Source organism: Opisthorchis viverrini (genome assembly GCF_000715545.1).
Source record: "Opisthorchis viverrini unplaced genomic scaffold opera_v5_170, whole genome shotgun sequence".
Taxonomy (NCBI): Eukaryota; Metazoa; Platyhelminthes; class Trematoda; order Opisthorchiida; family Opisthorchiidae; genus Opisthorchis; species Opisthorchis viverrini.
The window spans coordinates 391,706-404,947 of record NW_008751826.1 but is presented as its reverse complement, the minus strand read 5'-3'; the positions used below and the strand labels follow the sequence as shown (position 1 = coordinate 404,947).

At 44.4% G+C, this 13,242-nt stretch overlaps 1 protein-coding gene across 1 annotated transcript in view; it reads right to left on the bottom strand.

Annotated features, from left to right (window-relative positions):
• Positions 1-6,548: 6,548 nt before the first annotated feature.
• T265_07402 (hypothetical protein) overlaps positions 6,549-13,242 on the bottom strand; it is a gene marked incomplete at both ends in the record, with an annotated part of 14,034 nt that continues 7,340 nt past the window's right edge. The window contains 4 exons of the mRNA XM_009172912.1: positions 6,549-6,872; positions 10,104-10,224; positions 11,671-11,792; positions 12,865-13,023. Of these exons, the coding sequence (XP_009171176.1) occupies positions 6,744-6,872; positions 10,104-10,224; positions 11,671-11,792; positions 12,865-13,023 (531 nt within the window). The remainder of the gene's footprint in view (positions 6,873-10,103; positions 10,225-11,670; positions 11,793-12,864; positions 13,024-13,242) is intronic.

Here is a 13,242-nt window from a genome sequence, read left to right as displayed (position 1 = left end):
CAGAAAAATGCTCCGGATGTCCCGCGCTTTGGCGGTCACTCCAGCAGACAGTTGCTTACTCTGTCAAATGAATACACGAGTAGACGTAGCAAGCTACTCATAAGGTTGCCGAAACATGGGGCGGCCTGGTGCAGCTCATTCAGTTGAAGAAGAACATCATAAACGAGAGACTCAGATGGGATTCGTGTGAATCTCCCGTGGGAACCAAGTTGGCATGCAAATGAGTGTATCTGATGAGTACGCTCAATTGATCTTGTCAGCCAGCAAACCGGATACCCAGGGGCTGATGCCCATTAGGTTGGGCAAAGGGTATTTTGATGTTCACGGTGAGTGAGTGATGATCTGGCGAACGATGCACAGCTAGTGAGCGATGATTTTTGTCGACTGCGAAATGACTGGCTGTTTAGTATTACCGGTTGGCGAGCTGTACCGAGTGGGCAACCTAAAACTGCGGCGAGCAAATGTCTACCGAACGTGGTTATTTCTGACTTACCAAACGTATTGATTGACAAGTGTGGAAGTAGAGTAACACTACGACAGTTTGTTCAAGGTCTTCAACGTAACGATACGTGGCACTGAGGAAATCCGCCAGCAAACTGCAAACATTCTGTACAAGCGCATGTATGCCTCAGCGATGGATCAATGAAACACAAATTGCTCGCGAATCGGGCGAAACTTAGTTTATGGCTGTCCGAACCTTTAGCTTCCATGAGATCAGAAAGTGACGCTGCGCAATTCTGCTGGAAATTTTGAAAGAAGACCTGAGGTATTGTGATAATGATCCAACGCCAAAGAATGGGATAATTCGTGTTCATATTTCTTAAAACCCGGGAGAATAACACCGGCCCCAAAAGTTAGGAATGGAACGAACGTGTTACCTAACTCCCAAAGTTGCTGCCTTCCTGATGTTTTTTTCGACTTTTCAGTGAACTTGTATCTGTTTTGTTCGGCCTCGTAACCGACGACGTGATGTTCCCAGGATTCTGGAAGCACTAACACAACCGATTCAAACAACGACCGTAGTTGATTTACGTCGTTGACACACGCTGAGCTTCGAATCTGCCCTATTAGTGGCATTCGTTACATCGCACTACTCTTTAGTCAAGGCTGATCATGTTACACAGGGCAGTGGAATTCAAAAGGCTGAGAAGTCTAAAAAAATAGGATGTTAGGATCACAGACAATTGGATCAATGGATTCGAGAGGGTGGTTATGACAGGAAGAAAGAGTTTAAGATCTTTTCGGAAAGATCACATTCAAGCTCGAATGACTTGCACACACACAGGCAAATCCACTTACTTTGAGTCAAATATTAGCACTGGTTTCCTCGGAACGATCGAGATACTCCACCGATTAAGGCTCGATACTATTAGTCGAAAGATCAGTGGTTCAAAACCAATCCTGGCTTTCCGACCGCTCCAGTCTATGCTTGCGAAACCTGGCGGTTTATCAGTCCTCGTCCTTTCTTAGCGGCCGCTTAACACTGGAAAAATGACATGGCTGAGTGATTTCTTTAAGAAAAACGGATTCTGTTGAATACATTGTCTGAAATCCGTTGCCGTTTCACGTCCGCTTCGGGTGTACGGCATGCTACGATTCAGCTTTCAGCTGACCACATTTCACCAGACTGCCAAAATGAACTAATTCAGGTGCGTCAGAGTATGGCTGGCTGGGAAATCGACAGTACGGTTAACACCTGATTACAAGCTTGGGTGGGGTTCACTAACTTGAATGGGTTCCCATCGCCATCCCGTGATCCCCACTGTACCGCTACACCATATTCAGCTGATACCGAAACCATCGACATGTGTGAAAAAGCGTCCCAAGTAAGGTAAGCAAAAGCCCTATAGCGATACCACACAGACAGCACATTCGGTTCGTTCGGTGGAAAGGACAGAGGACATCGCTAGGCCTTTGCCTAGTTTTATCTTTTGCTTCAGTTAGACGTGGGATAGCTAACGTTGTCTTGTAAGTTTGCGGACGCTGTGACGCTCGGCAACTTCGGCTGTCAAGGCGTCATCATTAGCTGGGTACATGGCTTATCAAACAGTTGACTTCATCAGAATTTCGAAACAACCCTTGGATGCAAGATGTATTGTAAGGGCGAGGATCGCGGCGGAATGGCTTACATGCTCAGGCCATCTCGGCATAATTCCTCCAGATTTTTATGGAAAAATATTGATCTACCAACAGTTCATAGCGGGTAGAACTATTTGAGAAAAACCAGTTCCCAAAATTTTATGACCACTCTCTGTACTGACATTTTGTGAATGTAGTGCTCCTCGTAAATAAGTGGGACAGATTTCTCCTAAACAGACGAACGGACAGTCGGCTTTTTTGCCTGAAAAATCCTATCCTTTCACCTTGCAAACGAATTTGGTTTTGCAAGAGACTTACCTGGAACCCAGCTGAATCCAGGCAACTGAATGTGCCGCACTAGGACGCCTCATGGTTCAGTTGCTACGATATTCGAGAATTCGCGATACATGTATGTTCGTAATGCGCCTACCTGACGAGCACCAAGGGGGGCGAAACCGGTAGTGGGCTATCGAAGAATTTTCAGTAACCTTATGAGTAGTAGGATGTGCTCTGTTGTCGTAAGTTTACACCAATCAACCTCAGAACGCATCCCAAAAGAATGCAGTACAGTATCTTCAAACGTACTTTCTTGCACTGATTCAAAGGGATTAATAACGTAGTTGGCGTTTGCATTAACAGTTTCTGAATGGATACCTGGGCAGTTCGGATAGTAAATCAGAGTGCAAAATGACAGAATGTATAGAGGGTACTGTTCAAACTAGGTGACTAGACTGCTTCTTCCTTGGAAGCGCCCTGGTGAGAGAGGGCCATTATGCTATCTTAGTAAAAGCACACTTCCGAAAAGTGGAACCTTCCCCTTTCACGGAGGGTAAAGGCTTGAACGATTTCAGTTCTGCGGTTTATGATTTGTTAGCAAGTTGCGAATTAACCTTAATTACTGGAGGAACCGCGATATCCTTTGCCAGGCATGCATCTTCCGCACTACAGATTACGTAGGAAGCTGGCAGCTTAGGGTCTTAGAGGATCATTGGAGCCATCAAACTGCGTACTTGGTAATCAGTAAGTAGCAGGAAGTAGGGACAGGTGAATAGAGGCAGTAAATACCTACTTATTGACAACTGGTTATACGAACAAATGGGTCAATAATCATCACGGATTAAACAGAATGTGCAATCAATAATAGCGGAAGGAGAAAAAAAGAGCAGAAAACGGGGATACTGAGGCAGCCGGGCTTTCCAGAAACAATAACGATATCAAATGATAAACAATGTAAATTTTCAGTACATGGGGATGACGGCGCAGAAGAGATTCAGTACGCTCAAGAGGCATTTCCGAACCAAAGGGAAAGGGAATCTATCTGCAGTCTTTAGATGACAGCCCGACAAAGTAGCACGTGCCACGTGTTAAAATCGAATGCGCGGTGGATAGCGTGTTCGTCTGCGATCCGAGTTCGGTCCCCAGAGCAGACGCTCGAAATTTCAAGCGATAGACAGATGACAAAATCTCGACATTATTAGTCAAAAGAAATCAAGCCTTAATCAGGGAACAAAGAAACTGGGAAACAATCGGGAAAGATGCGAACAGGTCCTGCTACTCCTGAGTAGTCAACTAACCAAGACAAAACACCCACTAATTGCCGTTGATTCGCAAGAGATATCAACAGAGTATTTACGTCCCAGTGGTAGTGAAACCCCACTGGGTCGACATTAACGAGGTGACACTAAACGCTGTCTGATAGTGGGTTTCTTTTAACTCTCACGGTCCAGTAAACCCAATGATTCGGAACAAACCAGTCTGTTTGCTCCCCAGTTTTCGTTGATCTGGTCAGCAGAGCTCGTTCACCAGAATTATGCACAAAACGGCCGAAAGTGTCGACCGGCTACTCTGTCCTGTGATAATAACTCATCGTTCACGTGGTAGAGCACCAGCCACCCACTGTAAACATTACGATAGGTCTGGCAAAAACCACTTTGTCCAACCTAGCCAGCATCATTCTCCTGAATGTGGTTTGCTCGCATGCAGGATAACAGTTTTCTGATAACTGAGTGGGCCTTGGATCAGAGAGAAGTTGTTGGGGAAATCTGTAACATATCTCAGCATCTCAAAGCCTTCTCTCTGTCTGAACCCGAGTGAAACACAATAGTATCGCGGTGGGTGAAAACGACTATTGGTTCAGCATGGTTTACCTCATGGTCTTGGAACTAGTCATCCACTTCCTTTAATTCTTTTGGTTGGTCATCCACAGTTTCCCCAAACATGCAAAGAACCTAGCACGCGGTATAATGTAGGACAGAAATTACACGATGCACTGAGGTTGACATACTGATGAAATAACGGTTGTACTTCAGCTCAGTCCTCGGTCTGATCCTCCCGAGCAAGTGTTTCCAGTGGAGCGATCATCAGAGATGCACTGAACGTATTGAGCACCCGGAGCAAACCGCGTACAGCGTTGCCTATTTGAAATGTATGGAACGGTAACATTTGGAAAATTCGGACGAAGCGCTGGAAACCAGCTCATACTGGCTTTTTGTTTCTTTTTTGCCTCTGGCCTGTCCAGCGTCAAGGCTGAAAGNCTCCCGAGCAAGTGTTTCTAGTGGTGCGATCAACAGAGATGCCCTGAACGTATTGAGCGCCCGGAGCAAACCGCGTACAGCGTTGCCTATTTGAAATGTATGGAACGGTAACATTTGGAAAATTCGGACGAAGCGCTGGAAACCAGCTCATATTGGAATAATATTGGTTCTTTTTTGCCTGTGGCCTGTCCAGCGTCAAGGCTGGACAGGCCAGAGGCCCGACCTCTTGACCAATCACACGAATGTCAAACTCATTAGCCATCTGGGAAGAGCAAAGCGGTTTGGGTTCAAGGTCCCGCCTAAAAATAGTTGACTACCGCAATGCGTGTAGTCAAATATGATGCAATAGTCGAAGGATTGAATTTCACCTCACAGTCTTGTGCCGATGGATTGGACGGTGTCACGATTTAAAGGAAGTGAAACAGCTTGCATGGGGCTGCATTTGCCAGAAAGACGAAAGCTATTTGAAGACCACCATGAAGTTATCAGCATGTTCAAGCAAGGAAATTTTATGTAACCGACAAAAACGCGTGCATGCTCTGTGTGAAATTCGGGGACAGAATAAACCTCTCTATTTTCATTAGTATCATTCAAAGGGCGTTCACAGCTGCCCGAAATGTGCGTATCCATTTTAGTTGAAATAGCGTTACGCTGGTGCAACTTCAATTTCCATATCTCTCCAGCAAAACAGAACTTTCTCGAGCTGATTTCGGATTCGAGATAATTTCCTTAGGTCGAGTGTTTTGCTGAGTCTAAACGATTGGTATAGGTAGTCCTTTGTCATGCTGGAGAGTCTTAAGTCTTTCTGAATTCCCACTTTGCATGCAGATCCAGTTTCTAGGGGGGATTAAGCCCTTTGTTTGGTCGCAGTTGACGCTCCATAAATCGCAATTTGAGGGAGCCGCAGAGATACTTGCTTAACAGGCGTTGATCACTACAAAAGAAAGTAGAATTCACGTGTGCCTACAGTTTTCAAGCCGAATGTTACCTGTCCCCAAGGACATTACCTAACTTCAAGCGTTGTCCGTAGCGGCGACTGGAGACCCAGGTAGCTGAGAGTTTCTGTGAAACCATTGTTTTCTGACACTACTGCAACGCGTTAATCAGAGCAGCAAAGACTCAAGTGATCTTATCGACTAAGTCTATCAATCTCAATATCGTTCTGTAATTGATAACTTGATCCATTGCAGCCGAAGTTAACGCCACACAGCTGATTTCCTCTGGTGATTCGGGTTGCCAACACTGAAGTGTTCTTAGCATTTATTACGACAACTACATCATTCATTGTCCAAGGTGGATATCACCATTCGCTACAATTCACACAAGTTGAGTGAGCATTCATTTGTACGGTAAGTTCAGTCATCAAGCTTACTTATGGAGCCACGACTGCGCATCGAAGATACCCAAACGTGCCATACTTGGTATCAAGGAACCTTGGTTCGCCAAAAATCAGTACACATGTCATGTGGCTTACATGTTTGTTGATTTCATAGAAAGACAGGCCCTAGAGGCAACAGTTGCCAAAATTTCTCGATCCATTTTTGGAAGCGGTATCTAGCCTACCAGCCTAACGGCAAATTTGCCGCGATCGGAACAAAATCGTCCCTTATTGGAGTGGAAATAAATTGGTGGAAGGCTGTGGTCGCCATCTTCAGACTTCATGCGAATGAAGGATGATGTATTTAAATTAGTTCTCACTTGCCTTGGAGAAGTTAAAGAAATGTCCTTGACAAGTTACACAATTCGGTATGTGCATATAAAGGCTGATACTGACCGGGTCGTCGTGCGTTGTTCTTCACACAGTTTTGCAGACTGTCGAAAGCGAGTCGAATCAAAGCAGTGATATACAAGAGATACTTGGCCTGTAAAGGTTGATCCTTCGTAAGATTTTTAAACACTCAATGTTCAAGAGATCGACCATAACATGACTGAGCCGTCCAAACGGGTGCCTGCTTACTGGCTATCGAAAACACGAATACACATCCCACTACTAACAAACTGAATAGTAGATACGAAGCGACAGAACAAAACGGCTGGCCAAACGCCATTTGGTGGAACAGCAGACTGACAGGTATGTATTGCAGATGATTGTGAAAGGCAGGAACTAAAGGTCAAAGTAGCTGCATGGCCCTAGAACCATAAGAACTGTCTTGGCAGGTCCCGTGCGAAGTTGCCTTCAACTAAGAACGGGTTGAACATGATGTTGAGCAAATTGTTGTATCGGGTGTTGAACGATGGAGGGTACTTGGTTCGAGGATCCTGGAAGAGAACAAAATAATATTATAATATGTATATACATATATATGTGTATATATTATAATAATATTTGAGGCGCCTTTGAATCAACTCAGTACGCAAATAGGTCACAAATACCGTCCATCCAGTTTGTGACACAGGATCGCCACATTTGGAGAAACTGATTGTAGTTGAATCAGGTCAAACTCAATGTTAGCCCCATTCCATGAATCTGCATGCGGAGCCTCTTGAAACGTTTCAGAGTTTCCTATAAGCATACTGATTTAGAATATTGTCCAGTAGAAGCAATTGTACTTGAACCACATGGCACCACCAGCAGTCACTCCTCAGGGGTCAGACTACGATTAGTTCATACACGGCACACAGAACTTGTCAGGATCTCCTTTCAATAACCTCATCAACTTTGCCACATGAAACATGAAATTTCACGTGTTAGTCTTTCCGACACACTAACGGCATTTCTTCCTCTTCTACTCTTTCCAGAATAAAGACGTGTTTTAACAAGGCTCATGTATGATCCAGTTTTTTACAGGTTTCTCATGTTTGACTTTTTTCGTGGTACGTGGTGCCATTCCTACTGCATTTTTGTGCTGTTCAACAGAAAAATACGTAGCAATATGAAGTAAGAACAGGTCTTTCTACTTGTCTAGCGGAAATGCAAGTCTTAGAGTGGAGATAACGAGGTGCCCATTTCAGGTGACGGCGTGGGAGCAATAAGTCTGTGTGACAAATTCTGTGAGCAAAGACAGCTACATTCAACATCAATTTATTTAGGTCTTGCCCGGAAACAGGTGACTTGTCTGTGTAACAGTGCGAACATTTCTCGGATTCCTAGCTAGCCAGCGGCCTCTTTTTGGAAGTGTGTACGGATAAAAAAAGAAGGATAAATAAGCTCCTTGTGCCAACTGTTCTTGCTCAAAGCCGTACCAAGACTGGCGTGATCATCAGGGCGATGTCTGGGTCTGTAAGCTGCTTTCTGCTCATGTATCTGGAACCAACACTACTCTCATTTGCACACGGGATATCCACTTAATCCTGGTTGGATTTCTCGTTTGTGCTATTCTGTGATACATATGTACAAATTTTAGGCAGATTTAGAATAAGGCGCTGATTTTCACCGGCTTTTGGACAAGTATCTTTGTATTTTTTCATACTGATTCCCTTCTGAGAGCGCCATCTCCCCGCCTTGAAATGGTTTCTTCCTTCTTAAGCGTAGGAACATATTGCTAGCTTAGGAAAGCACTTCCCGGATGATTTAGGGAATCCTTCGGGGTGTTTACTCATGATGGCTACTCATTTTTCAGTCGCTTGGTTAAGCTCTGATATAGTGACGAAAGTGCGATGTTCCTGGAATCTGTCATTGACTTTGGTATGTGCAATCTCTCGTTGCCGAGGTGTCCCATTGTTGTTACACATCTGCGACTGTGATTACAACAATGAAGGTGTAAGGCGGAATTCCACATGGATCGCGCTTTACCGCTCGCAGTCAGGTGTTGCTACGGCCAAGCAACTCATCCCGCGCAAGATTGGCCAAAAGTTCGGGACGCTTGCCGGTCCGGCATCAAGCTGAGACCTGATTGGTCGAAAATCTGGACCCAACAGCCAAGCATGACCCAGTATTGGCCGAATGCCGGTTGCCAATGCCGCATTCAGAACGCGTCAGAACTTCCAGAAAGTTATATATGAAGCGCTGTACAAGTGTTCCTGACTTCGCTTTGGGCGTTAATATAGCTTGTGCACCTTGGGTGACTGTTTTGACGCGAACGCTAGCTTGGGAGGCTCAGACCGAGAACTAAGCTGAGAAAAATACCGTTACTACACAACACTAAGTCGAGGGCTTTCCTACCAACTGCCACTGTTGGAAACCCAAAAAAACAGCTAAGAAACCGACTCGTCCTTGGACAGGATGAAGGTGAAACACTGAGATAGATAGTGACAATGAGTTCGCCTGACTCTCCAGAGAGGTAGCTTTTGTTCGAGGTGATCTAATCTAGTTTTGTGCTTATAGGCGGTAGTTGGATGGTATGAAACTTTCTTGACCGTCTGTACCCACGCAGTCCCCTGAGAGTCGATAAGCTTAGCAAACCAGAGCATGTTTTGAAAACGAACTAAGCATCATCTGTTGGGTAGGTACAGTTACATCTCTGGAGAGATCATATGGAATGACCTGAATGAAAAATAACCAATGCATGCTTCCATAGACTCAAAGAAATTAGTTCGTTCCGAGACTGGCTAATCGGGAAACAGATATTGTTTTCCTACTTAAGGAAGAAGGCATGAATAACCTTAGCGGACTGGATGGAACATGATGTGTTGGAAATGCAAGAAACTACCGCTTGTTAGTTGCATGAATTACGGCGATACAGACCCATAACCCTCTGAGTAACAGGTAAATCCTTATAACATCTAGGTGGCGAATCTAGCAATCACAGTTAAGTGTAAGTGTTAAGGTCACTGATGAGTCTATCGAGGGCGACACAAGTCTCGCGGTGCGAACATTATACAGTAACCCCCTCTCGAATAGAGGACTCTCCTGAAGAGTCCACAGCGTCGATGCTCGAAGCACGATGAGAGCAGTGAGTTACACGCAGGGCTGAGCAGCAAACTGATAATACTCTATTCTTAGAAAAAATATAGATTCGTACTAAACTTTCATTTCACGTTAGAATGCTCTACTGACAGGGCTGCTGTTACAACTGAACACCAAATTGCACACAAATGCCGAATTACAGTCAGTTGCAAATTGAGTTGGAGACCAAAACGAATCCCATCTGAACCTCTGGTTTATGAGGAGATCGTTTAAGTGTTGTAAGTTGTATGTTCCTAGAAATTCATCAGACCCGTTTGAAATTAATGGTCCTGGGTTTGAAAACTTCACGATTAGGAAGGAATTGAATAGCCCGGCCGGACAACAGTACACCGTATCACTAAGTACATTTTGGCTAAATTAGCCCGTTTGAAGCCATTATAACCATTAAAAGAGGCTGGTAAAATTAAGAAATGATCCAATAATGACGTGGACTGTCCCGGATACAGTGATGAGTGTTGTAAATATATGCACTGTGGAGATCAAATCCCCTTTAGGAAGAGTTTCGGTGGATCCGGTATGCGTAGAGGAAAATCCATTGCCGATTAAAACTTAAGGGTCCAGTTGAAAACAAATCCGGTTTGAAAATCACTAATCTACGAACTCAGATACTTCGACCTTATGAATTGTTAACCGAAAATGCTTACCATATAGAGCAGGCGAACTTGATGTTCACGAGCATCGTAGCTATAAACGCATTCGTACATGTCTTTCGGGGGGTCAATTTTCTGGAATTGCTTGGAGAAACTACGTCCGGCATCGGAGAACCTGAATTTTTTGATGAAGAAAGAAAGAGGGAGGGTTGACGGTGGCGTGAGGGATAATTATCTCCTCCCCTTGAACAGTCCCCTCTATAGAGCAATTTAACGATTTCATTTACCAGTCGTCTCGTGAAGTGGCTAAGATTTACTGACGGAAGTCGAACGAAAATGGCATGATACACAAATGGGTTCTATGGATATGACTTGACCGGAGCAAGGTGCTCCTTTGATTGCCAAATTCACCAATTGAAGCGTACATATCCGAGACTGGAAACAAGCACACCTAACGCCTTGGAACATCGTACAATGAAGATCGTTCCTACAAGCACTAATCAAACAAGAAACACTTCCCGATACCTTCGTATTCAGAATCAGTCAGCAGCGTTGTGACCTTATCAGTCTACATTTTACGATCCACCGATAGAGTAGTGTCGGTCGAGTGTACCCTTGTGTTTTTGTTGCCCTTGTCTTACTGCTAGACGATACTTGACTTGTTCCGTAGTAAATGAGACCAACCAAGAAGAAACTCATCAACTTCTGAGCGCATAGCAGAAGAAGCACTTAGATGGGGATTGCGCAAGTCACGTGCCTTGTTGTAACAGCTGTGTGCGCATGAGTAGGCCGGTCCCCATTGGTTCACGGTGTGCTGTCAACCGTACACAAAATCCTCAGATGACGTCAGCTGACTACATTAGGATGCCACCTCACACAATTACGCCACCGGAACATAGTATTAAATTACAGGGAGTCAAGTCGTGTCCCAACAAGTACGACCAACCAAGTGAGTCTAATCAGTTAGTTCAATTGACCGACCAGATGAAACGGTGAAATGAGGATCGGGACATCAATCCTGCTGATCCACGTACCTAAACGGCGCATTTCAAGGTGAGGTCACAAGCCCCAACAGAGTAGATACAAATTGGATAGATAGGGCTGATCAATAGCTGAATTGAGAAATTCCATGCATTTCCACCGCAGCTGTCTTTACGACGATGCAAAGAAATGAGGAGACTGCGGAAAGGAAATGCAGAAAACTGAATTGTAGTCATCCGAGTGCAGGAACTGTAGTAGACGGTCCTCATTGATTGTATCCTCAGAGGTGAAACACTTCATCGAGGAAACAGTTTGGTATGCTTCGTGGGAGAGGAGAACCAATTCGTCATAAAATGTGGATCAGGTTGCGACCGTAACAATCAAGAAACAAATGCTTCATTCTGAAAAGAATCCAGCTGTGGGAAGACTCTATTTCTATTGTGAACACCCTTCAGGGAAAGGGCATCTTTGGTTAGCCTCTCCAAGGAAGAGGGCGACTGAAACTTATGAAACACGACTTGGTGACACGTCAGTCAAAGGCTAAAAAATGGACAGCGTGTAATGAAACACGTGGACCGTCAGACAAGAAAACAAGTGTCCGAGTATGACGAAAATAAGATGATAGAGAGGCGGAACTCACTTGGCACGAACATTGATTTTGGCACGGTCGTTGAAGAGTCCCATTCGCCATTCGAGGAATTTGTAGTCATCTCGAAGGAGATGAGCACCACTGAAATTCATCTCAGTTATTTTTTGGGCAATCTAGATTAGGGAAAATTCTAATGGTGAGTGTTGTACACAAGTGCATGCTTTTCAGATGGCAGGTGGTCCGAACTTCGAGTTATCCGACAGACCAGCGCATCTCAAGCACACTACAAAGGGAACTGCAGGCAAGCCATCCTGGCCAAGTACGAAATAAGATTAATGGAAGTTCAGAGATTAGGCTCGACAAAGGATAAGACAATTAGTTTGCAGGCAAACAGAACTCTATTATGACGAAGCCGAATGGAAACGGGTATAATTTTTTGTAATGAGAACCCGTAACTTTGTTCATGCAAAAGACGTCTTCATCAGTCTCATGGACAGTGATCAAATTGCGAACTCTCCTTAGAACGTTTGATAAGCATATAGCCTAACGTCGTGATAGTTTCAGGCAGTATGTGCACTTGTCAGCTAATTAAGCTTGCTGATAGTGATACACTACTCTTAAGGTTGCTGAAAACTCATCGATAGTCCACGACTGGTTTCGTCCATCTTGTGGGGCAATAAACAACAAGCGTGCTAATTCTGGCAGTCGACTGTGAGAGGCTCGAAAGAGGGTCGAATTCCAGTCGGATAAACGCAAGTTCGAGAACTGATTCATTTGAGCCTCCTCACCGGGGCCACTAACGATGCTCACCCCACACAGGGACCGAAGGACAATAGGTTGGGATCCGATAAGGAAAGTGTTCTTGTGTGAATTATAATTACAGAAGCAATTGCTGGAAAGCATAATTAGTGAGTAACTACGACTTTTATTACTAAAAGGTTATGGTGTTGCTTGTCAGCCATCATCTGAGTAGAACTTAAAAACGGGTTAAGTGCAGCGGTAAAGTGGATGTAAAACACCGTGAAGGACCGTTTACTTATGAGGATGAACTCCATAAAAGGCACTTCTTGACTGATTCTTGAAGGATATCTTCTCGTGAGGATTGTGCGTTTGATTCACGGAGGCGATAGTCATGTAAAATGTGGAATATCACAGGCCAGAATGAGAAAAGCGATATCCAAAACAACTTATGCAGGTTCGGTACAGCAAAGCATGGGGAAAAATTCAAAGCAAGGGGCAACTTACAATCCTGATGTCATTTTCATCATAGACGTCCATGGTGCTTCCGTCTATCACCATAATTTCGGAGTAACGGCTCATTCGAGCAAGGTAGCTATTCTCCAACATTTTTGTGTATGTATCTAAAAACTTGTCCGTCAAGTTGATGCCGTTCATCTCCCAAGGCTAGACAAAAACAGAAAGTGAACGATTTCCAGTGAGGTAAAACGCTCCAAAGTGGTGGATTACATCTAGGGACGAAGCAACCAGTGGTATATGTTCCCTGGTACTCCCCAAGAGCAAACCATCGAAGAAGTCAATCAAACGATCCGGTTTCAACTTTACGGAAGATGGAACGCTTCCTAGGAGCAGAGAAGTGAGTAGGCTACTCCCTTGAACAAATAA